A 22,289-nucleotide genomic window follows, 5' to 3' on the forward strand; every position below is an offset into this window, starting at 1 on the left:
GAGAGCAACTGGCCCAAATGCAGCGGGTGGAAGTGGGGTTGAACACATGAACGTGGGGTAGTTTATGCCAGTGAACAACCCTTCCCAGGAAAGCTGTGCAGAGGGATGCCCCACACTGTTATCATCACCAGGCTGGACCCAGCAGGCCCCCCTTGAACTTCAAGCCACACACTGCCACAAGTCCTTTGTGACCAGGGGGGTGAAGCCTGCCAGGTCTGGGTGCATCCAGGAGATATGCACACTAAGAGCAAAGAGCACTCAGGTGCAACCTGGCTGCTCCACAGAGGGCCTGGAGTGCTCTTTGCTGTACCTGAGGCAGCGTTTCTCCAGGGTCCCAGGCACAGAGGGAGCAGGAGATGGGCTGGTTGTGTAACAGAAAAATCTTTTATTGAGTTCAGGAGGCCGAGAACTTTCTCAGAGTGATGATGACCAACGCCACGAGCACAGACGTCCCCAAGAGGGAGGCGATGACAATGGCACCGATAGCTCCAGGCCCCAGTGAGCCTGCAGGGACAGAAACCAAGGTGTGAGGTCAGCAGAGCCAGGGGCCCCAGGTGGGAAGGGCGGCAGGGATCACCCCCTACGCAGCATGTCCCCAGCCATTGGGTCCCACTCCTGCCCCGGAGCTCATGCACTGGCCAGGGTGGATGTCCCATGTCCCCAGGTAGCAGAGGTGTGGTCCTGCGCCCCAGCAGCATTGCAGCTTTGGGCAGGGGCTGCAGTCAGCCACTGCCACCTCAGCCAGGTCCCAGGGACAGCTGCCACAACGCAGGTCTGTGGCACGGAGCTATCCTGTTAACACCCATACTGAGAGCTCCTTTGCCCCTGGCAAATCTGCATCCCAAGAGGCTTTTGCTGTCAGTCAGGAGCCGGGAAAAGTGCTCACTCCCTGCTTAGGGAGCTCCAGGCACATTCTGCTCTGGAGAGCCTTGCCTGTGCTCAGCGCACTTTCTGCAGGTGCCTGCCATGACAGGTCAGATGTGAGGCAAGAGGAAAGGTCTTGGAGCAGCTCTGGGGGTGGCCAGTGCTCCACAGTGCAGGCTTTTCAGCAGGGAAGTTCCCCTGAGCAGGAGATATAGGCAACCCTTCCCCTCCCTACCAGTGTGGCTGGGGACAGGCCACCTCTGGTGGCTTCAGCACCTCCTGGGAGGTGACAGGCCCGCAGAGAGCCAATCCACAGTGACACCCCAGGCCCCGTGGGGGTGAGCCGCGGGTGGCCTGCAGTGCAGCCCCGTACCGTCCCCGGTGTCCAGTCGGTGTAGGTGGGTGGTGTCCTCAGGCTCCAGTTCCGAGGTGTACAGGGGGAAGGCGGTGGTGTCCGACAGCCGGGCAGTGGTGGTGGCAGCATCGAAGGGACCGGCTCCGGAGGGCAGCTCGGGCGGCTCATTCCACAAGGTGGGGACCGGGCCCTGTGGGTACTCTGCTGGGAGACAAGCACCCGTGGGCATGGGGGCCAAGTCAGGCAGCTGACAACCACAGCTCAGCAGGTCCCTGGGCTCCAGCTGCCTGCCAGGTGCCCCTGGGGTGGGTGCAGGGTGACCTGAGGGCTGAGAAACCCAGTGGGGCACAGCCCTCTCTGTAGAGGGCACCACCTCTACTCAACACCCACCCCCAGAGCAGCCCCGGGGTGATACCACTGCCACAGGCTTTTGGTGTACACACAGCACACACGGGACAACAGGGAGCTCCCCGGACTGTGCAACCTTTGCTTACCCACAAAGAGGCCCCATGAACATCCACAGCCCTTTTGCTTGTGGATACCCATAGGACTGGGCTGGGAGGGGCTGTCACATGTCTGCAGCAGGCAGAGACCACCTGGCTACCTGTGCTGGCCAAATTCCCAGCATTTCAGGACCTTTCTGTCCTGCACTCCCAGTCCATGCAGTGCAGGATGCCAGAGGTGCTGGCACAGCGCAGGACACGGCTCCCCAGACTGGACCCCAGAGCCTCAACTTCCCTCTCTCACGTCAGGGAGATGAAAGCCGGGCCAGGCTCTGATGTTACCACTGATCTCCTGTTATTCCTTCCCCCCGTGGGTCAGGGCCCAAGGCAGAGAGCCCTCCCTGTCTGTGTGTGGCTCAGCCCAGCGCTCCTTGTCAAAGCCCAGCTTGTTCGGATGGGCCCTGGCGGGAGCAGGAGACATTCCACAGCTCCCTGCCGAAACCGCTGGGAATGTTGCACTGGGATGGGGAAAAAATACTGGCGGGGGAAGAACGAACATCCAGAACCACGGCCCACCTGAACTGACACAATGGTTATCACAACTAGCACAGAGGGAGTCAGAGGAGCTGGAACAAGCAACCCAGGCTCCCTGGGGCAAGGTACCCCAGCTCTGGCATGTGAACCCCTGGTGTCCCAGGCTCTCCATGGCCTGGAAAGAGAGATGGCAGCAGCACATCCTGACAGTGCCAGCCCCAGGTCTCAGTACCTGGAGCATTCCTTGCCTCCTGTAAAGCAGGAAGAATTGTCATTAATGGGCTCCACCACACACTGTTCTCCCGTAGGAGCCCTGTATCCAGAGGAACAGGAGCACCAAAACACTCCCCTTTTTTTCCTAGACAAACCCACTGAGAAATGACTGCAGGGCTTGCCTCAGAGAGTAGCTCCCCCCATCCCCAGAGCTATTCCAGGCTGCCCACAGTCTTGGGGACACAATAATATTCTAAACTAGTTTTGGAAGCCCTTTCAACAGCCAGAAAGGCTACAGGATGTTCAGTGAAGCAGCTACCAGGTTTAACCCCGGCCCACTGAGCATGGACAGAGACAAGCAAGTCCCCATCGTGTGGGCTGTGCCGGTTAGGCCAGGCAGGGCCCCCAGCACACTCTGGCTGGCTGTCCCCCGGGGAGCAGCGGCTGTAGCAGTCCCCCTGTGCTCATGTCCTCACACACCCGCTCCATCTGTGCTCACTGCACCAAAGGGGTGAGCTCAGCTCCCCCAGACAAGCACACAGAGTTTTGTGTTCCACAAGAGCTCCCCTGAAACACCTGAGCCCTTTGCAGGGTCCTTCCCAACCTGTGCTGCAAAACCAACCAGCAGAGCTAGAGACTCACATCCCATCCAGAGGCTCTTCCAGAAAGTGTCATTTCCAGTGGAGCTCTCTTCTATAAATCCTGTGGTTCACTACCAGAGGATGGAGCAGGAGGAAATACAGAATTCAGTGAGTAAAGGTAGTTAAAACAACAGGGAGAGGAACTGAGCAGAGCTGGGCTAATTAGTTGGCAACAGTGGCGTGGAGAAGCTGTTGGTTTAGGAACAGGCCAAACGTAAGGCACAGTTTTGAAGCCCTGGTTCCAGGCTGCTTTTGCAAGGGGAGAAATCCCACACAGAAAAGCCATGCTCCAGCTGTGACCTTGCTGACTGTGTCAACAACCCTGGGGCCAGCACCAGCACCGACACTGTCCCCAGCTGGAAGAGGAACACTGTGCTGGGAGGACGGCATTGCTGCCTTTCCCAAGAATGTTTTTTCTCTCCAGAGCTGGGCATGTCCCTCACATCTGCCCAGGGCCAGGCATGAGCTCTGATAATCTGTAACAGATGCAGCACCATCCAGGGGTCTACAGGATCTGGACAGGGTCTTGCCAGCTCTCAAAGGGGTAAGGAGGGAGCACTACCCCTTCCAGCCAGAGTGCAAAGATTCTTTATCTAACCAGACCCACAGGTCCCAGAAAGCCTCTCCTGTCTCCTCTTAGAATGCATCTAATTCCTGGAAATCTATTGCAGTTCTCTTTAAGCAGGACAAAGAGCTTATTTTTGATAGCCCAGTATACAGAGGAAACAGGTTTGTTTTGTTTATGATCTCTGTGATTTTTTCAAGACCTGGATGCTGCTGGATATGTACTTGGTTAACTCCCCTCATCTGATGCTTTCAGTTCCCCGGCTCAGAAGGGGCAGAGTGTGCCAACCCTGCATTTTCTGTCCGAGTTCTTGTGGTTTTACCTTAACGGTGCTTCAGCCGAGGGAAACACAACCCCTTTCAGTTGGCTCTGCTGCCTCACAAATGGGGTTGTCAGCTCAGAGGCAGCAGCAAAGTCGTGCACAGGCATGAAGGGAAATACCCACAAGTGAATGTCACGGGAGCCAGGGCTGGTCCCCTCCTCGGTTCCTGCCCCTCGCTGCTGCTGGGGGAACACAAAACCCACCCCCAGAGCACACTGCCAGCAGGCAGGTCCCTCCAGAGCCGACTGCTGCAGCCTGGCAGAGCACCTGCTCGTGGCCAGCACCTTTTCCATGGCTCACCTTTGATCTTCCCTCCTAAACCAACAGCTCGTGTCCTCATGTGCCTCCACTCCCGCGTGGCTGAGAAGTCCAAGCACCCATCCAATCACCCTCATGCATCCAGGGGGTTTCTCTACCAAGCAGAGGTGTCACATCTTCTCCCTAACAGTCCCAGTGAGTGTCAGCCCTGCTGCCACTGGCTGGGAGCAGCGGATCTCTAACAGAGCCCCAGTAAATGCCACACTCCCTCTCCAGTTCTTGGGAAAAGCAAGAAAGGCAAGGGGGAAGGACAGAGCTTGTGTCAGGTGCCAAAACCCACCATACACATTTAGTAAGATCTCACATGTCTCCAAGTGAGATATCAGGGCCTCTTCTGGTCGCCTGTTGGATGGAGGCTGGGCAGGCTCCAAGTGCAGGTGTAGGATCCAAGTGAGGAAGTTCAGTTCTCTGCCTGTTGCCTGTGTTCTGGGGGACCACCACAAGTCCCTCTCCTCCTCCTGGGCTCAGCTTCTCTCTGCACAAGCAGGAGACCAGGACTCTAAACACCATCTACAGGGAAAGCAGCACCAATACAGCCAGGCCTGAGCACCCACACAGTTACTGTCACCTTGAGGGTGAGCAGGGGGACATGTCTGTGACTGAGCAAACACCTGCAGGACAGCTCCAACCCAGCAGAAGCCCTGCACAGGGAAAGGGAAAGGTACAGGGCAGCTGCACAGCCCTGGAGGCAGGGAACAGCATTTCTGACGTGTGAGAACACCCAAACACATTGCCATCTCCGGTGAGGGGGTGCAGCCAAGAGTTGGAAAACAGATATGGAAGGCAAGGTAGCACATGGCTTTCCTGCACAGCCAAGAACTTTATTTCTACAAAGAACTAGCAAGAAACATGCTCAAAATACATCCTCCAACATAAGACCAGACGTTTAACCTGTGGGTGAGAGCCATACATCAGCTGTGCTGTCATCAGTCCTACCCCTAGAAAAACCCACCTGGCACTCCCATGGTCTGTCTGCCCCACAGTGACTCAGCAGGGGGGTGGATGGAGGGGCTCTCAGGCTGCTGCTGCACGCAGGTAACCCCACACTGCCGAGGCTTCGTGCCTCAGTGCTGGGTGTTCTGAGGGACAAACCTCGAGTCCAGGCACAGTGTTATTCCCCAGCATCAGCCCTGTCTCAGCACTAGGGCACAGCCTGAGGGCAACTTCTTCTCCCCAGACTAACAGTGAAACCCTCTTTGTGAAAAAAAAACAGTTGTAGAACACTCAGGAGAAAGCCATATGATAATCTTACTGATGTTTTACTGGGCAGAGATGGAACTGGACAAAATGGACTAGAAGTAATACCGGAATTACTGGAATACTACTACTATACTAGAAACTATACTAAAAGTATTCCAGTATGCCAGGTGGATGATGGCAGTTCCACCTTCCCATACACTGACACTGCAAATTGTCTTATTTTAGGGCAATCTCTCTGCTGCACTGTGTCCTCTCCCTCTCTCCAGTACAGGTTAGTTACAACTAACTGATGTTAGACCAGGAAACGGGAGGAAAATCCCAGAGTTTCTGTAAAGAAATCCACCATAAGATTTCTGAGGATGCAGGGACCCAGGGGGACTCCAGCCACGTGGGCTGGAGAGAGATCCAGAGGGGATGACACCAAACTGCTGTTTCCACGTTCAGAGAGAAGAAGGTGAGGTGAGCTGCCAGCACAGTGACACGGTGGCCAGTGCCCCAGGTACTCAGTGACAAAGGTACGACTGGAAGAGTCTCCACAAGTGGCAGGTCTTGAGGAAGCCAACCAAACATGAGGGAGCCAGACCCTCCCAGACAGGCAGACTGCAAGACCTCAGGGTTGGCAGATGTGGCCACTTCACATCTTCATTCCCGACATCGCTCACCAGTGACCAGAGCTCTTGCTCACACCAGCTGGTTTCAGCACCTTGTCATCCTCACTCCCCACTTCCAACCCAGCAACCTCAGTCAGGAGTCAATGGTAGCATCAGTAATTGACAAGGAGTGCTGGTACAGAGCAAGGCTGAGTAATGGCCAACAAAGTCCTGCTGTAAGTCTGAACCACATCTTCTCCAGAAACTTCCCTGACAAAACCTATTTACTGCTACTCATGTTCTAGTACTTGAGCTTTAAAAACTTCCTAATAACCTTTTAGTTTCCTATAGCTGAGAATGAGGACACACCAGCTCTTACAGAGATATCCCTGGTCAAGGCCACCGCCCTGTTTGTTTTCCTTTAGCACATCTGCCCCGCTGCTTTTCCCCACAAACTCCCGATGTGCCCCCACAGTACAACACATCTGCACAGTAGCTCAAACCAAAGAAACTCAGGAGTCCGCGTGTGAATTCAGATAGCAAATGTGTACACGATTCAGGAGCCCACACCTTGCACAGGCTTTTTACTCATTTCCACTTCACCTGGAGCTCTGAATCTATGACAGGAATTGACACTGGGTTTGCTGATAGAATGGCCAGCACCAGCTGCAGCCTGTCCAGGGCAGGGGAGGGCTCTGCTGTGCAGTTAGAGGTGCTGAGATGGAGGGCAGGGTCGGTGAACTCTGAGGACAGCGCCGGGCTGTCCAGCCCCAGGTGGTCACGGTGGGCACGGGGCCAGGGCAGGGATGAAAAGAGGCCTTCACTGGGAGCACAAAGGGCATCTGTGCCGGGCAGCGCCGCAGCTCCGGTGGGGAGCACACGGAGCCACAGGGAGCACTGCGGTCCTGAAGAACAGGGAGTAAACTTGTTTACAGAGGGGCAGGGCCACGTGTGGATGTGCTCAGAGCAGGGGGCTGTCTGTGCCCTTCCCCTCTTTGTCTGCACCAGGCAGGAAATTTCCTTTTCTAATGGAGTAAAAGGCAGAAAGAATTCCACTGTGTGCTAAAAGCTCCGGTACTGGGGCAGGAACTCTCCATGCCTAATGCAGCAGAGAGTCATTCTGCTCCTGGGATGGCTTCCCATCCACACTGGTTCCCTCATGTCCTCTTTGAGGCAGCAGGGAACAACTTGGTAGAGGCCTAAATAGAGAAGGCACGAAGTCTGTCCTACATGCCAGGATCTGAACATTCACCAGCACAAAGCCCTTCAAGAGTACTGGCCTTGCTGCATGAGCACAACTCATCCAGTAAAGAGATCAAGGAAACCTGGGGGTATCTCATGGGAACACAGTGACAGTGGGAGTCACAAAAAGTGACACAGGGAGGCAGCGACGGGGCACTGCCAGAGCAGGCCCATGGGAAAGCTGGCAAGGAGGGAGGCAGAGCAAATATGCACCAAATACTGGAAATTTAAACAGCATAGAAGAAATCTGAGCTCAGAGAAGAAACAGACTGAATTCTCACTGCAAATGAATCACTTCCTGCAGAATGAAACACTGTTAATGATGAAGATCTTACCTGGTGCAGGGCAAGAGCACGGTCACTGCTTCTGGGAGCAAGAGCAAGGCACAAACTGAAAGCGTGCTAAAGTGATTAATGTTCCACTGTACAAAACAGCTGAGGGTTTGAGAAGGAAAGTACCCACTTTTTAGTGCTTGTTTCTTAGTTACTTGACAAGTTTCCCAGCAGGAAGGTGTCCTCCACGGGGAGGATACCAGCTGCAGGAATTCTGTTCCTGAACCCACAGGTGTTCCAGCCAGGCACAGCACTGAGTTCTCCTACCCCTATGAAAGCCCCTTTAAAAAGAAGTGATTTCATAATTTCATCTGCTAAGCAGCTGGCCAGGATCTCCCTGCTAGGCAAGATGCTCGGAACAAACCGGGAGGGAACTGCAAACCAGCCTTGCTCCAGGGAGGCAGGACAGGAATTCAGGAAAACAAACGCCGTGCTCCTGCCTGTTATCCTGGCCCCAGCCACCCCTTCAGCCTCACCTCCACTGGAAAAAAGGTTTTGAGGGAAGCAGTTCCCCACAGGAGTTTCCATCTATACTCTCAGAGCCCGTCAATACAATGGCTTTGGAAGCCCCTTTTCCCTCGCCTGTAAAACCCTCCTGAGCCCTGCGGGGCTGCCTGTGCTCCCTGCAGCCAGCACACTGTGCCAAGGGCAGGGCACGTAGGGCTGAAATTACTGAGGATTCCCTCAAAATGGTGCCTTAGAGAACAGGCATCTCACCTGTTCTGATTCCCATCCCTCACTGAACACAGGGCAGAGCCTTCCCAGCGCTGCCTCGGGACCCCCAGCTCTGCACAGACCCCCTGAGGGTGCAGAGTTTGGCTTTGCATGGAGGTTTTCGTGGACACTTCCCTGTTTCTGCCAGCAGCAGCTGTGGGGGAGTTCCTTGCTGTAGCAGAGTGCAGAAGGGAACCAGGAATAGCCCCACATGCTTTAGCCACAAAAACCTATTTCTTTTCACAACTGTAACTTCTTCCTGCCATTAAAAGCTGACGGACAGCCTGTCGCCTCAGCTGCTGGGAGGTTTTCCACCTCCTGTGCCTGATGAGTCCACTGATCTCCAGCCACTTACGCTCACATATGTGCTACTGCTGTTCTGCTTAGGAAAAGTTACAAAGAATTTTCTCCATTTTCCCCAACAGAAACTTGAGTTTGGGATGGAAAATATAATCTTACTCACCACCAGCCACCAATTCCAAAGCTGGTTTCCATTAATCAATTATAATTCAACACATACTTATATTTACAGGGAAGTGAGAGGAGAGAGAAGCATCATCATAGTAAAGGATCTTCCACACTTCTGGGCTTTACATGCAAAGAAAGCTCCTTACCTGCCAGCACAGCAGGGACCAGGATGCCACACAGCGTTAGCAGGACCAGGCGAAGGGTTCTGTGGCAGGGCATGGCTTCCCTCAGGAACAGCCTCGGCAGGAATCCTTAAAACTCTTCAAAGTATGAGACAATGTGGGACTGTCACTGCTATAAGAAAAATCTTGTCCAGACAGATAAAAAAATAATTCCCTTCACAACGGCAAGTGTGTAGAGAGAGTGCAAAGCCCAGCAGAGCCTCCCTCGCTCTGGCTCCAGGAGCGCAGCTCCTCCCGAAGGCAGCTCCACCCTCCCAAACCTGTGCCTAAAGCCCACAGCAGCCCAGCCTCAGGCAGCGGCCCCTGCCAGCCCAGTGCACACAGAGCAGTTGTTGGTGAGCCCTTCCCAGAGGCCACGGGGATGCTCCTGGAATGCCTTCCCTAGGCACGGGAATAACACAGGAGCCATTGGGGTAGCCCAGCCCAAAGCCCGCAGCCCCAGCACGGAGGGCTCTGCTCTGCCCTCGCCGGGCAGCTGCTGCAGGGTGGGCACAGCAAACAAGGGCCTTAATCAGAGCTAAAAGGTTCTGACAGCCAGAGCAGCCCTGTGGCATCCAGTTCTGGGTGGAATACTTACAGAGGTGGACTGGGAGCCGTGGGTGGTCTCCACTGCCCGGTAAGCGCTGGGAAGTCCTGCAGGAGAGTCGGCTCTGGAGGGCAGGGCCAGCATCCTCCTGGGATCCCAAGTGCACAGACACCGCTCCTGCCAGCTCTGCCATCGTCCCTGCCCGCCTGGGGGCTCGTGGGAAGGTCACACCACAGAAAACAGGCTTGTTTCAAATCACATTTGCACCAACAGAGACTGGGGGAAGGATGAAGTGTATAAAAAGGGGAATGCTCCAGCTTACTGTCACGGAAGAATTTCATTAGGATTTTTTTGAACTGTTGAGGATTAAATATGCCACGTTTTCCCTTCAAGTAATGAGGTACACAAACACTCCCAATGTCAGTACTTTATGGTCTGAAAATATGACACAAGTATTTTGTGTTAAATTTCAGATACAGATTTTTCTGTAGAGATCTAAGGGATCTCTTTGTTTTTTGGCTTTCTCTGACAGGCAGTCAGTCACAGTTGAGGTGTCCCTTTAAATCACTGCTTGTTGCAGGCCTTTGCAGAAGTGCCTGGCTGAGAGGGGAAGCCTCAAAACCAGAGAGAGCAGAGTACTGTCCCTGCAGTGGAACAAGGAGTGAGGCAGTTACCTGGGGATCCTGCTCAAAAGAAACCTCAGACAGCTCCAGCATCGAATTCAACATCACCCATGAAACCTGGAGCAAAGCCCCATCACGTTCTGTCTGCAAAGGAGCTCCAAGCACAGAAATACATCCAGCAGCAGGTAAAATGCTACAGCTCCTATTTTTCCCACTCCTACTGATCCAAACAACTCTGCAGAAACAGGTCCTGTGCTTGTCACAGGAGGTGACAAGGCAGTCACACAATCTGCACATGCCAGCACTTCCCCTTTGTACCAAAGACAGAAACCAGCACATTTCAGTACTAAGAACAAGATCTTCCACTGGTCCATTACTGACAAACTCAGAGGCTGAGTGAGACCCTCAGGGTCTACTGCACATTTCCCCTGCGTGCATTTCTGCAGTTTCATGCAGCAATCAAGGAGCTGCTCCTTCCCTGCCCCCCACCTGAGCTGGAAATTAATGGGCTTTTGTGCATTTGTTACATGGCAGAGAGCACTCCAAAACTGGCTTGTACAAATTAGATCATACCATTAAAAAACAGAAAGTACTCATTAACCAGGCACCTCATATGCTAAAAAAAAGAGAAGATATTAAAACAAAGTCAGGTTATCAGCCTAAACACATCCTGTTCTCTCTGAGACATCAGCTAAACATCATGCAAGGCACTGTGTAAGTTGGGCCTTAGCACATTTAACTTTTTGTGGTTATGGGAACGGCAGGAGAACATTTATCATTACCTTTTACTGGGATTTTCCACACAAACATAAGCAGCAAGTAGAAAAAAAGGAAAATTAAGTCTGAAAAAAGAAACCTACAAGGTGTCTGTGTGGACAAACCTCTCATTGACAGCAGTGAAGGGGGGTGGGTTGGGGTGGTCACCCACTGCAAAGGAGTGAGAGAGAACCACGGCTTGATCTCCCCTGCACAAACAACACGAGCATGAATTCATGTGTTTCTGTACAAGGGGGCAGGGGAAATTAAAGCTTTCTTGTTTCCAATCTCAGCTTACTGGTGTTTATTTGAACTCTAAAATTATCAAGCAGAAAAACCCACCGGTTATTCCTCACCAGGGAAAAAATAAAGCAGCAGTTGTTGTTCCACATCCTGTGCATTTACTTGTTGCTTCTTGATGAAAACTAAGGCAAGTCGAGTTTGGGTAGAGTTTTAGCACCAGGAATTATCTCAAAACTCGGCTTTGACAAAAGCAAGCAGAAAGTTTTCTCTCAGATATAATACAACCAGGTTTTATTTAAGTTCTCTCTTTTCCCCCCCAACACTGGCAAAAGTTCAGAGGGAGTTTAAAGTTTTGTAAACATTTTAACTACCCCTCTTCCCCCTTTTATGAATTTACAAAGCAAAGGAGACAGGGAGACCAGATTTGCAACAGTTCCAAGTCTCTCCATGCTATTGGATCCAAAAACTATATACAAGTCTGCAGCAGTCTCTGTATAGTTACTGTACATGTTTGGGGGCAGGGGGAAGAGAGAGGAGGAGGGGAAGGTGACCCCAAAAAATGAATAAACCAAATGAAATAAAATCCAAAGCCAAACTGCTCTTGAGCAACTCGAACTGTTTTCTTTAGGCAGTGATGACAGAACAACAGACACCTTTACAGAACTCCACCAAAACTGCAGCGGATCTCCCTCGCAGGTTACAACCCTCTGGGGACGGGAGATGGGACCAGGGGGTCAAACTAAGTGCATTTGGCAGTTCTCCTTCTCTTTCTTTGCGGTGTGTGCATGTGGGTGGGTGGGCAGGTGGAGCAGGGAAGGTGGTGTTAATCTTTCGGTGAGAGAGGAAGGTTATGATTCCATAAATACTCAGAGATTATGGATCCCAGTGAAGGTGCATGAAGTAGTTTAAGGTGTAGAAGATAAGCAGGGCCGTCATTGCACAAAGCTTTGTCCTCCAGTGTCTCTCCTCATGACGAAAGGGCACCTCTGCTCGTTCCCTAAGCATTGAAATGACAACCAGCTGGGCCTGCTGGGCACGTGTCTGAGAGCCAGCATCCACCCTCCACAGAGACTACACAGCCACACGTCAACATCCCACTGCCTCTTAAACGAGACAAATTTGCAGGAAAAGAGCTCAAAATAAACTGGTCCTAACCCTCGGAAGGTAGCATGTAAGGGGTAAATTCAACCTGAAAGAAGAGATGCCACCCCCCTTTTTTTTTCCCAGAGCAGAAGTCCCCACTTGTCCAGGAAGGCTGGAGTACGTCGACGGGGAACTCCAGCAGCTCCAGCATCACCACCTAATGAAGACAGACTCGAGCTTTCCCTCCAAAAATAATGTGCTGAGAAGGGCTGGCAGGGGGTGTGCAACTTCAAACCAACCCAAGCTAAACTGCGCCCACCACCGCCCCTCTCGTGCTGCCGCCAGTTCTGCGTTAGCTTATGGTGCCCTCCTGGCCCAGAGCACCCGCCCCGGGGCAGCCCAGGCAGGAGTTGGGGCACTGGGCTTGGACCAACATCTGTTAACCACAAACTCTCACTCTCTCTCTCTCTCCATATGACTGCACATGTTGGATGTGGTAAGAGTAACCAGGAGAGGGAAGCAATAGTTTGCAGAATCCCAATTGATTTTTTTTTTTTCCAGGTATGTCAGCAGAAGGAATCACAGCACAGTGAAAGCTCGCTGCCCAAATCAGCCTTGTTGTGAAGGAATCCTAACTCCCACCCTCCCAGGGCTCTGAGCAGTCCACGGGACTCTGGGCTGACAGGAGGAATGACGCCTGTGCAGTCCTGGGCACAAAGGGTTTGCTGGGGCCAGAGGAAGCAGCCTGAGATGATTGATCCTGTGATTCACTGCGAGGTGAAGAACAACACACGGTGGAGAGCACTGTGTCCAAACGGAGAATCCATGGTTAACAGATGTAGGAAAAGCCAGTTGATTTGCACATGCTCAGTAGTCTTCCAAAGTCTCTATTTCTCCCATATTGAGCCGCTCTGAGGAGGCGTTCACTGAAAACCCTGCAACCAGAGAGGACTGGGGTTAAACACCTGCCTGGGGGATGTTGTGTGTGGTGGGGTAAGTCTGGATGTGCAGCAGCAGTGCGAGACCGAGTGCATCAGACACACCAGTGCTCACGTGGCTCCGCAGCATCTCGGACGGGAGCACGTTTAAGTCAACTGGCACTGGGCAGTGGCTGCCAACACCCTCCTGCCACAGCCCGAGAGGCAGAAAGGGACCTTCTGAGAACTTGGAATCCAAATGTGAAACCGTGCCCAGCACTTCAGGGAGTGTGAGCAATTCTACCCCTTACCTAAAGTCCAAATATTTGCACCTGAAATCTTTGAAATGCTTTTTTACAGTCCCCATCTCTGGAACACCACGTGAAAACGTAAAGTTACACAGGGCCATGCAGGTGGCTCAAATGCACCCAAACCTCTACCCAACCTTTTAGCCATGAAGTGCTCAGGACATGAGAAAAAGTGAAAGCACTTTCAACAAGGAAAATATCCAATAGATCGTATGCAACCGTCCTCCTGAAATCCCATTTTTATGGTTGTAAAAACCCCATAGGGAGTATGAGAAAAGGGACAGTTTTCCTGTGTTTTTACTAAACACAAAGTTGACATTTCATTGTCTGGAGACTGCCCCACAGGTTGCTCTGTGCTAGAGAACCAACTGCTTTCCACAGTCTCATCTTCAAGAGATGAGAAATGCTCTGTTCAGTAGGTTTAGGAAAATCACTCTGGTTCCCTCTCGTGGCAGTGTTACCTACAAGGATTTGAAAGTATTCTGTAAGTGAGTGAGTGTACTCATTTGTAAAAAGCTGCACGTGCTACTTCTCTTACAGTTGAAACTTCTACATTTAGTGACTTCTTGACATTACATGAGTTGGTTTGTTAATATATCCAACAGACTCCCCAGATCAGACTCACTGGGGTGGTAGAAGTCAGGATCCCACTGAAAAGTTCAGTATTCATCAGTGCAGAAATCACTGATTCAGGTGAAGAGTATTGGTTTTGGTGAAAACTAAGGACAAAAAACAAAGGCAGGGCTCTGCCAGAGGATAAAAAAAGCAGTGACTTCAGGTGGGTAATACCAGGCTGCTTTACATAAATGTGGGCTAAGAAGCCCCAGCACAAGTGCCCTGGTTTTCTTCTGTCCCAGAGAGCACAAACATGGACACGTTTATTCTACATCAGCTACACCCCAGAGTGCTCAGGGACTTGATTCTTAAATTTAAAGAAACCTTTCCATCAGTGTGACAGCAGCTGGTTAATACCATCTGCACATAAAAATTAAGAGAGAGAACATAATAAATAAAGGACTGCTAATGATGTCATCATCTGCTTCCAACTGAAAATCTGGGACCATTCCACCTTTGCCATCTTTTCTGCCTAGGGTGGTTAGCCCCTGTAAAAGGGTGGGAAGGCATAAAGGCAGCCTCAGGAAGCTGCTCCTCGTGAAGGAACAGAAAATGTGCTCTTCTTCAAAGAACGAATTAGCATTAAATCGATAAAATAGGCACAGGTCAACTCACAAGAGGAAAGGCAGTTTAACTGACATCCCTGAACTACTTAAAGGTTTCCAGGTAATAATCAAGGTATCAAAGAGGCCTTTACATGAGGGAAAGTTTGACAAAAGCTTTCCATTAGACTGGTACGGAATTTTTCAAATCATTAAATAATAACAGTATTGAAACAAATTCTGAAGATGCCTCAACTGGGCTCAAATTCAGTGTTGCCACTCAAGATCAGTAAGAATTCTACACTTCACAAGGCAAACTCCCACTCCCAAACTGACCATTAATTTCTGAAGAGGAGGACTGACCTAACAAGCTGGGATCTGCCCGAACCATCTTCTGTTTCTTCTTCTTCTTCCCGCCCTGCACAGCCTCAAAATTGGATTGCTGGTTGTTGCTCTGGTTGGTCTGAAAGACCGAATGTAGTGAACTGTGGTTCATCCCCCACACTGAATCCTACAAAACAAAGTCAGGGCAAGACTGTAAAGCACAGTTAAGGTTGGTTTACTTATATAGAAAACATTCAAAGAGCCCAAAGCACTTCCTACATCCCCTGTGGTAGCACCAGACATTGCTGCATCCACCTCATGGTTCCACGGCATTTCCCGGGTCAGCAGGCAAAGACACTGTTTGATCCACAGCTGGCCTCAACTGTGAGTTATGAAGGACAAAAATCTGAAATCTGCTTAATTCTCTGCATTTCACAGGACCTACAAAAGGCTGCTCATCAGTGCAGCAGGAATGCAGCCTCTCCAGACTCCAACACTCTCCACACACTCCTGAGGACTGCAGGGAGTGGGATTTACCTGCTGCTGCTGCTGTTGCCTCTGCTGACTGGCTTTCTGTTTGGCACGGCGCTCAAGAAACTGCTTGGCAAACTCCTTGGCCTCAGGAGTGTCCCCAAGATAGGCTCTGATGTAATCATGGACCTCATAGGGAGACTCCACTTCCTTCAGGAAAGAAACAAACGTGGGAACTGCAAGAAGAAGGCAGAGCATGAGGGAATCCATGTTGATATACAAACACACACGTGCAAGAAACACACCCTTTGGATTTCTGTGTCATTTCTGCGGATTTCTGTTGGATATGCTGATCCAGCCACGGCAAACAGCCTGCCCTTCCAAGTTCCCTACTGTGAGGGCAATAAAGCCCTGCCATGCAATCCACAATGAAACTGGATCCTCATCTCTGCTGATGCTTCCACGACCACCAGAAACCCTCAGCAGGGTCTGGGTGGCACTTTAAAACTGTTCCAATCCCCTGATTTGTTGTAGCTGGGACAATGAAAACCATGGAGAAGATGACACAGCCAGTTCTTCAGGCCACTATTTAATGAAGTCACTTTGCACTCAAAATGGTGCTTTGATGTCATTACAGTGCCCCAGAACTACCTGGTCAGAAACAAACTGGATACTGCTTCTCACATTCCTGCCCACCGCTTACCATCTAAGTTGTTGGCTGTGTTGAGTGCATGAAGCATCTGTTCACACCACTGAGTGAATCCATCCTGGGCTTTATTAACCCCCTGGAACAATTTCAACAGCTTCTCCTCTTCTTCTACCTTCTTGTTTTGTCTACTTGTAATACCTACAGATTTACTGAGGGGAAGAAAAAACATATATTAGCTTATCAACTACCAGACTTATCCACAGTACAATGTTATAAGACTCACTATTTTACAAGATGCAAACAATTTTCAAGAACCAAATAATTTTCTAAGCAGATGACAAAATGAATTCTGAACGATCACCTATTAACTATTTTTGTAGTCAAAATAGATCCTGAGTGACACAGGAAGAAAAGAACACCTGAAGATGTTATAACTGCTAAGTGATCATCTCATGGCAGCCCTTCTTTGCAACAGCTCCTTCCCCAGCTCCTACCTGAGGCTGGCATTGCTTTTGTTTTTGTTGGTCGAGTTACGAGGTCCCACTTCCTTCACCGCATCATCCCAGAAACCCATGTTGGAGTTTTTGGTATCAGCGTTACTCCAGATGCTACTGACTAGGTCAGATGCCCACTGGTTGCTGGGATTAGTGTTTAGGGAGCCCCACACTGAATTCCCAATGCTGGTGTGCAGGTTAGAGTGCTGTGGAAACAGAACCAAGACATGCTGGTTATGAGCAGCGGCGCTGGCAGAGCAGGGATGAGCAGGGCCGGGGAAGGGGCCGTTCCCCTCCTCGCGTGCACGCACAGCGCACGTACCGTGGTATTTCGGACTCTGTTGGGCTGCTGGTGCTGCTGTTGCTGCTGTTTCTGCATCTGCCTTGCCTCCTCCTGCTGGATCTCCAGCAGGGACTTGGTGGTGCCTGTAGGTTTGGTGACGTTCCCCCAGCCTGACAGTTTTTGCTGCTGTTGCTGCTGCTGTTGCTGGAGAGCCTTCATTAGTTCCCGCTGCTGACGCCTTTGCTGTTGTAGGCAAGACAAAAGTGCTCGTCCATACTCACAGAGGCTCGTTACTATTCAGAGGTCTAACCTGGAAACTGGTTTCAAACTGATTTCACTTTCTTCTGGAGAAGTCTGGCTGACCTACTATCTTTTGGGCCACTACAGTTCCTCCAAAAAGAGAGACACTAAGTAACCAGGGAATACAAATTGTTTGTTAGCCTAGGAAAGACTGAATTTACTGAATCATGACTGCAGTCAGCTAAGCATTTGGGGTCTTGAAAGAATACTTTCTCTACTACCATCGCTTGTTCGCACCCAGCCCACCCTTCCTTGAACTGCCCTGGTCTTGTGCATATCTGCAAACACATGATAGATGTCAAATTATTTGATACTGTTTTGTGAACATATTGTACTCCTGAGGGTAAAAGGGTGCATCTTCCCTCCTTTCAGACACTAGTATTAAGAAGCTATAAAAACTTTCACCTAAGTCCTTGCTGAACCTATGCCTGGAACAGAGGATTTTACTTGAGCTGTGCTATTGCAGAAATTATTCCTCATCCTCAACCGTTCCTTCTACCAACTGCAGGGACAGCCAAGCAGCCACGTGGCTGAGTCCACTCCACCAACTCAGACTCTGCTCCTGTTAGGATTTACCTCTTCTCGAAGCTGCCGTTCTCGCTCTTCTTCTAACTTCTGGATTTCTGCCAATGACAGTGTGGTCTGGGATTGACAAGCTCCTGAATTTGATTGCTGACCCCATGTTGAAGATGAAGGGAGCTAGGCCAAAACAGACATCATCAGGAATTACAAAACTTTTCAGAGAACAGTGCTCGAGTACAGTCATGAAAAAACACTGTAAGCCCAGGGGAAAAGAAAGGCCACCTTCAAAGTTTAACAAAACCCTGGCAAATATAAAATGCTATAATTAAGCATGAAAAGGTACAAAGTATAAACTGTACATTTCTTTGAATTGCCCTCTGATGTATCACAGTGTATCAAGAATAACATATCACATCCTTGCCTGAAATACAGCAATCAATTTAGATTTCCAAGACTTCAGGAACTCCAAGCTTTAGGAACTTTGCACTGGTCCCTCATCATTGTGGCAGAATAAACATCCCTACCCACCTGTGAGACCCTCCCAGTGTGCTTCTACTGACAGAACCTCTCTGTTTTGTAATTTGTAACTCATCTTCCTCTTCCCATCACTTTCACACTCAGTTATTTGCCTCTTCCCTCTCCAGACAGTTCCTGCAGCTCTGCCCAAGGCACTCCAGTCGGTCCTGAACGTGGCCGTGGTTCTGCCCCAGGGAGCCCAAGGAGGCAGTCCAAGTGCAGGAACACCTCACCTTCATTTGTGCAAGTTGCTGCTGTTGCTGCTGCTGCTGCAGCCTCCGCAGAGCCTCCTGCTGCTGCTGCCTCTGCCTCATGATCTCCTTCTGGCGCTGGAGTTCCAGCTCCTTGCGCTTCCGCTCCTCCTCCTCCAGCCTCTGCCGCGCCGCCTCCTCCTCCATGCGGAGCCTGCTCTCCTCCAGCCGCCGCTGCGCCTCCTCCTCCTCACGTGCCCACTTGGCAGCCTCCTCTTCCTTCCCACCACAGAGAGGAATAAAGTCTAAGTACACTTAATCAAATTTAAAATGCTCCCACTGTGAGGTATTGATACTCTGAGAGAACAGAGAGGCATTTATATCTGTAATCTGGCTGCTCATTTACCTCTACATTTCTCAGGTGGGAAAGCCCAGGAAACTAGCCTATATTCCCTAAAAATACAAGCTTCCCATTGCCCCACCGGGGAACTCGGGAGAGAATGACATCTCCCCAGCTCAGACAAGCTCAATGCATACTATATTCTTTCTAGAAGTCACACACCTTTCAGTCTGAGCTTCTGCCTGCTTATACCACTCACAGCACTGCCACACTTTCAGTGGAATAGAGCTTGGCAGAAATAACATGAAAGAAGGAACAGGTGACAGAGGAGGAGAGCTTTACTGGAGTTACTCAACCCCAGAGGTGCAGGGATGATGCTTCTGCAGACAAAGGAGATGTGCAGTGGGACAGAAACAGGGTGAACGTCTTACAAGAGAGGACCCTGAACAGGAATTTTTAAATACTAAGTGGGAATTCTGAAATGGACCTGGAAGTTATTGTGAAGCCAATCATATTTCAAGGTTAGTTTGACTGAGGGACTGTGACGGTATCAATTAGGGGGCTGGAAGCTCAAGTTCCCAAATATGGACTTCTAAAGCTGACTCCAAGAAATAAAAAATGTTGTAAAATAAGACAAGAAAAGGGAAGAAAAAAAGCTGAAACTCAGGTAGTGAACATAGTCTTGGCATTGTACAGAAAGACTGGCAGAACTGATCATCTCAGGTGACAGTAGAAGATAACGATTCTATCTCAGAAGATAATAATTCTCTAGTAAAGGCCCAGAGAGTGATAATTCAAACCAAACTGTGATTCTGGTACTGTACTCTGCCTTTCCTTTGAAGAAAGGAGCAGAAATACCACGCTGCAGAGCCATTCTTAAGGCTCAGACATGGAGGAAAACATGCACTTCACCCCAATCTGCTTTCCAGAGGACAGATCGGATCCTGATTATTTTGTGTGAAATCAGGATACAAGTAAACAACCTCTTCTTCATTCTCTCCATACTGTCTACAACTTCTGCTTTCCTTCACCAAACTGATGGTCTCTCAGGCAGTGTTGCAAGTGTCAGGCCCTGTTTGTTTGGCAGCCCCCATGAAATACAAGAGTCCCTTTTGTCACCTGTTTCCGAATTAACTCCTCTCGCTGCCGTCTCTCCTCCTCTTCTCTCCTCCTCTCCTCCAATCTCCTAAGTGCTTCCTCCTGCTGCTGCCTCTCCTCTTCCTCCCGCTGCCGCCTTAGTGCAATTTCCTGCTCTCGTTGTCGCCTCAGGGCTTCCTCCTGGAGTTGGGAACAAGATGTCAGCTTGTAAATGCCCTGGTATTGACAAACCACATCAGCACACAGATTACAGCACTGTCTGGCCAAGTGAATGGCCTCAAGAAAAGCTCCCTGGCTCCAAGCTAAGCTCTATCAAAACATTGCATCAAACACTACAGACCGTTGTGGCAACAAGTTATTTTGATGCAATGTACATCTCATACATAAATCAATTACTTTAATGTAAAAACAAACACATGAAATCATTGCCTGTCTTTGGTTTTAGGAATAATGGTTGTTGAGAATGACAACAAAGGGTGAGAGTCCTCTTCCCACCATGCACTCAGTACTTCACATATATATATATTTTAGTGTGCGGGTATCATTAATTCCCTTTTTGTGGGTGTCAGCTGTAAGTTGGAAGCTTTTCCTACCTACAGGAGTTTCTGAACACTGAGTATTCAAGAGCACTAAAGAACTCAACCCACATGTCCAGACATAAGAAGGAAGCTGAAGCAGCCCAGTGCACACACAGACACTGCAGTTGTGGAAGTCTCAGAGATGTGACTGTGGAAGAGCTCGGACTGGGCTGTCCCTATACTGTTTAAAACATTATGGCCAACAAAAGGTCTCTTGAGGGCTTTGATTTTGGGCTATCTATAAACTACTGAAAGAGCTTCTGATGAATTATGTTTTGTTTTCCAAGCAGCAAAGCTATTTACTCAACTCAAAAAGCACCACCCCTTCCTATTGCCCTGAGATCAACATGGACACTTTTCCATCCTGCTACTCATGCCTGCAGGAACAGGGCACAAGCAGGCTTTGCTGGCTTCCTGGATCCTGTTCCGTGGGAGCAAACCCGAGGGACCTTTCCTCCAGCTCTGACCTTCCCTTGCATTAAAAAGCCTTCGTTTGTGCAGCTTTTTCTGCCCCCCACATTCAGTGACTGAGCTAAGGCCACTCTGCTTTCCATCCCTTCTGTTTTCTCTCCACTTTCTGACATCCTCCCAGTTCAACCTAAAGATCCTACTTTTTGGACAGGAACTTTTTTAAGCTTTTATAAATCCATTTTCCTTTTAAAATGACCACTATTGTGCAATCGTACTCTTCCAAGCTTTTTATGAGCAACACATTATTCCCAGGATGCTGGGGGACTAGTTGTGCAACATGGATGTGAACTCTGGTAAATCAGGGAAGTGAACTGGGAAAACTAAGACCCTTTTATTCAATTTGATACCAAACCTCCACGTCCACACAGCAGAGATAAACTGCACTACAGTTCCCTGAACGACTGGCCTGGGTTTTCCTCTGGCAATGAAATTCAGATGTTTGCAACAGAGCTGTCAGTAGACAGAACATCTTTTATAAGCAATCCTGTGGCACTGAAGAGTGGTTGGCTGCAAGTTGACAATTCATCTGTATTCCTGGGTGTCACTAAAGTAATTTAGTGCTAAATGGAAGTGCAGTAGATGTTTCTCTTCCACTAACTGGACATAAAACAATAGCCTGTGATTCATCCTCTCATTAATCAAGCCCTTGGTTTGCCATAGCCATAAGAACTTCCAGCACAGCACGCCCCACCCGAGCACTGTGGTAAGGTGGGTCTGTAACTATGAATTGGACACGTGCAGCTAAGTCAGAGGAATGAACTGTCCCCAGTACAAGTGCTGGGAAGTTTGTGCTCGTTGTTTCTTTCCCTGAGCAGTCTCCCGAGCAGGCTGGGGGTGTGCCAGGCTCCTCTGCTTGGCTGGAGGCCACGAGGCAGGAGTTGAGCTCGGGGGGCCCAGCTCAGCCAGGCTGGGGGGTTGTCACCCACTGAGCACGTGGCACCTGAGATGAACCAAGTCACCAGTGAACAGCAGTTCAGGGACATCCCTGCCCTACTTTCCCTTTGGGAATGAGGTCAGGATTGCCATTAGGCCAGCAGGTATCAGGGATCTCTCTCTTGCTCAGGCCTGCCAGGAGAGCCACTGTTGAATGACAACAATTAAAAGATTTCTGTCCCCTGCAGAGCTAAAGACCAACAGTGTTGTACCAAGATGAGAAAAAAAACCACCGTAAGATTCTGAAAAACTGGGAACCACGTGGCTGATGCAATTCTTTTTTCCTACTCTTCACAGCTATAAAAAAAGGTTGTCTTAATAATTACTTCTGTATCTTCTTATTATTCGATGTTTTTGTTTGAGTATGTGACCAAAAACATTCAAAGCTCTCCAGCTTCCTGCCACTGACTTGTGTGGGAAACACTCAATCCTTTGGCTCTTGCTGTTCCCACGTTTGTGGCATCCTGCTCCAAGAGCATCCCAGTGTTCTTTAGCATCTTTCTTAATAATTGTTTTCAAGCAC

General features: G+C 50.0%; 2 protein-coding genes across 12 annotated transcripts in view; both read right to left on the bottom strand.

Annotated features, from left to right (window-relative positions):
- Nucleotides 1-33: 33 nt before the first annotated feature.
- SNORC (secondary ossification center associated regulator of chondrocyte maturation) lies at nucleotides 34-11,243 on the bottom strand. Of its 4 annotated transcripts, none has more exons than XM_050308561.1 (4): nucleotides 9,561-11,243; nucleotides 8,948-9,061; nucleotides 1,238-1,423; nucleotides 34-504 (listed from the first exon to the last, which is right to left on the bottom strand). In XM_050308561.1, the coding sequence occupies exons 2-4, from the start codon at nucleotides 9,018-9,020 to the stop codon at nucleotides 395-397; spliced, it is 369 nt and encodes a 122-aa protein (XP_050164518.1). In that variant the 5' UTR covers nucleotides 9,021-9,061; nucleotides 9,561-11,243; the 3' UTR covers nucleotides 34-394. The 4 variants fall into 4 exon arrangements, with proteins under 4 accessions (XP_050164518.1, XP_050164517.1, XP_050164521.1 ...); XM_050308564.1 differs by having other exon boundaries at nucleotides 364-504; nucleotides 1,238-1,420; XM_050308560.1 differs by having other exon boundaries at nucleotides 8,948-11,243.
- Nucleotides 11,244-11,393: 150 nt separating this feature from the next.
- The window catches only part of GIGYF2 (GRB10 interacting GYF protein 2), a 71,606-nt gene continuing 60,710 nt past the window's right edge, over nucleotides 11,394-22,289 (bottom strand). For all 8 annotated transcript variants that reach the window (XM_050308535.1, XM_050308540.1, XM_050308541.1 and 5 more), the window contains 9 exons: nucleotides 19,806-19,964; nucleotides 18,389-18,625; nucleotides 17,694-17,816; nucleotides 16,857-17,060; nucleotides 16,535-16,740; nucleotides 16,095-16,249; nucleotides 15,458-15,627; nucleotides 14,960-15,107; nucleotides 11,394-13,149 (listed from right to left, as the gene is read on the bottom strand). In XM_050308535.1, the coding sequence (XP_050164492.1) occupies nucleotides 13,082-13,149; nucleotides 14,960-15,107; nucleotides 15,458-15,627; nucleotides 16,095-16,249; nucleotides 16,535-16,740; nucleotides 16,857-17,060; nucleotides 17,694-17,816; nucleotides 18,389-18,625; nucleotides 19,806-19,964 (1,470 nt within the window). In that variant the 3' untranslated portion in view covers nucleotides 11,394-13,081. The remainder of the gene's footprint in view (nucleotides 13,150-14,959; nucleotides 15,108-15,457; nucleotides 15,628-16,094; nucleotides 16,250-16,534; nucleotides 16,741-16,856; nucleotides 17,061-17,693; nucleotides 17,817-18,388; nucleotides 18,626-19,805; nucleotides 19,965-22,289) is intronic.

Source organism: Myiozetetes cayanensis, unplaced genomic scaffold (assembly GCF_022539395.1).
Source record: "Myiozetetes cayanensis isolate MyiCay16 unplaced genomic scaffold, myiCay2020 scf13, whole genome shotgun sequence".
Classification (NCBI taxonomy): domain Eukaryota; kingdom Metazoa; phylum Chordata; class Aves; order Passeriformes; family Tyrannidae; genus Myiozetetes; species Myiozetetes cayanensis.

What these genes read in the sequence shown, in the direction of transcription:
- SNORC (XM_050308561.1), bottom strand. Translation starts at nt 9,020, where the DNA reads ATGCCCTGCCACAGAACCCTTCGCCTGGTCCTGCTAACGCTGTGTGGC. An exon ending in GGTCCCTGCTGTGCTGGCAG is followed by an intron (nt 1,424 to 8,947) that starts GTAAGGAGCTTT and finishes CTTGTCTCCCAG; the next exon opens with CAGAGTACCCACAGGGCCCG. An exon ending in CCGACTGGACACCGGGGACG is followed by an intron (nt 505 to 1,237) that starts GTACGGGGCTGC and finishes CTGTCCCTGCAG; the next exon opens with GCTCACTGGGGCCTGGAGCT.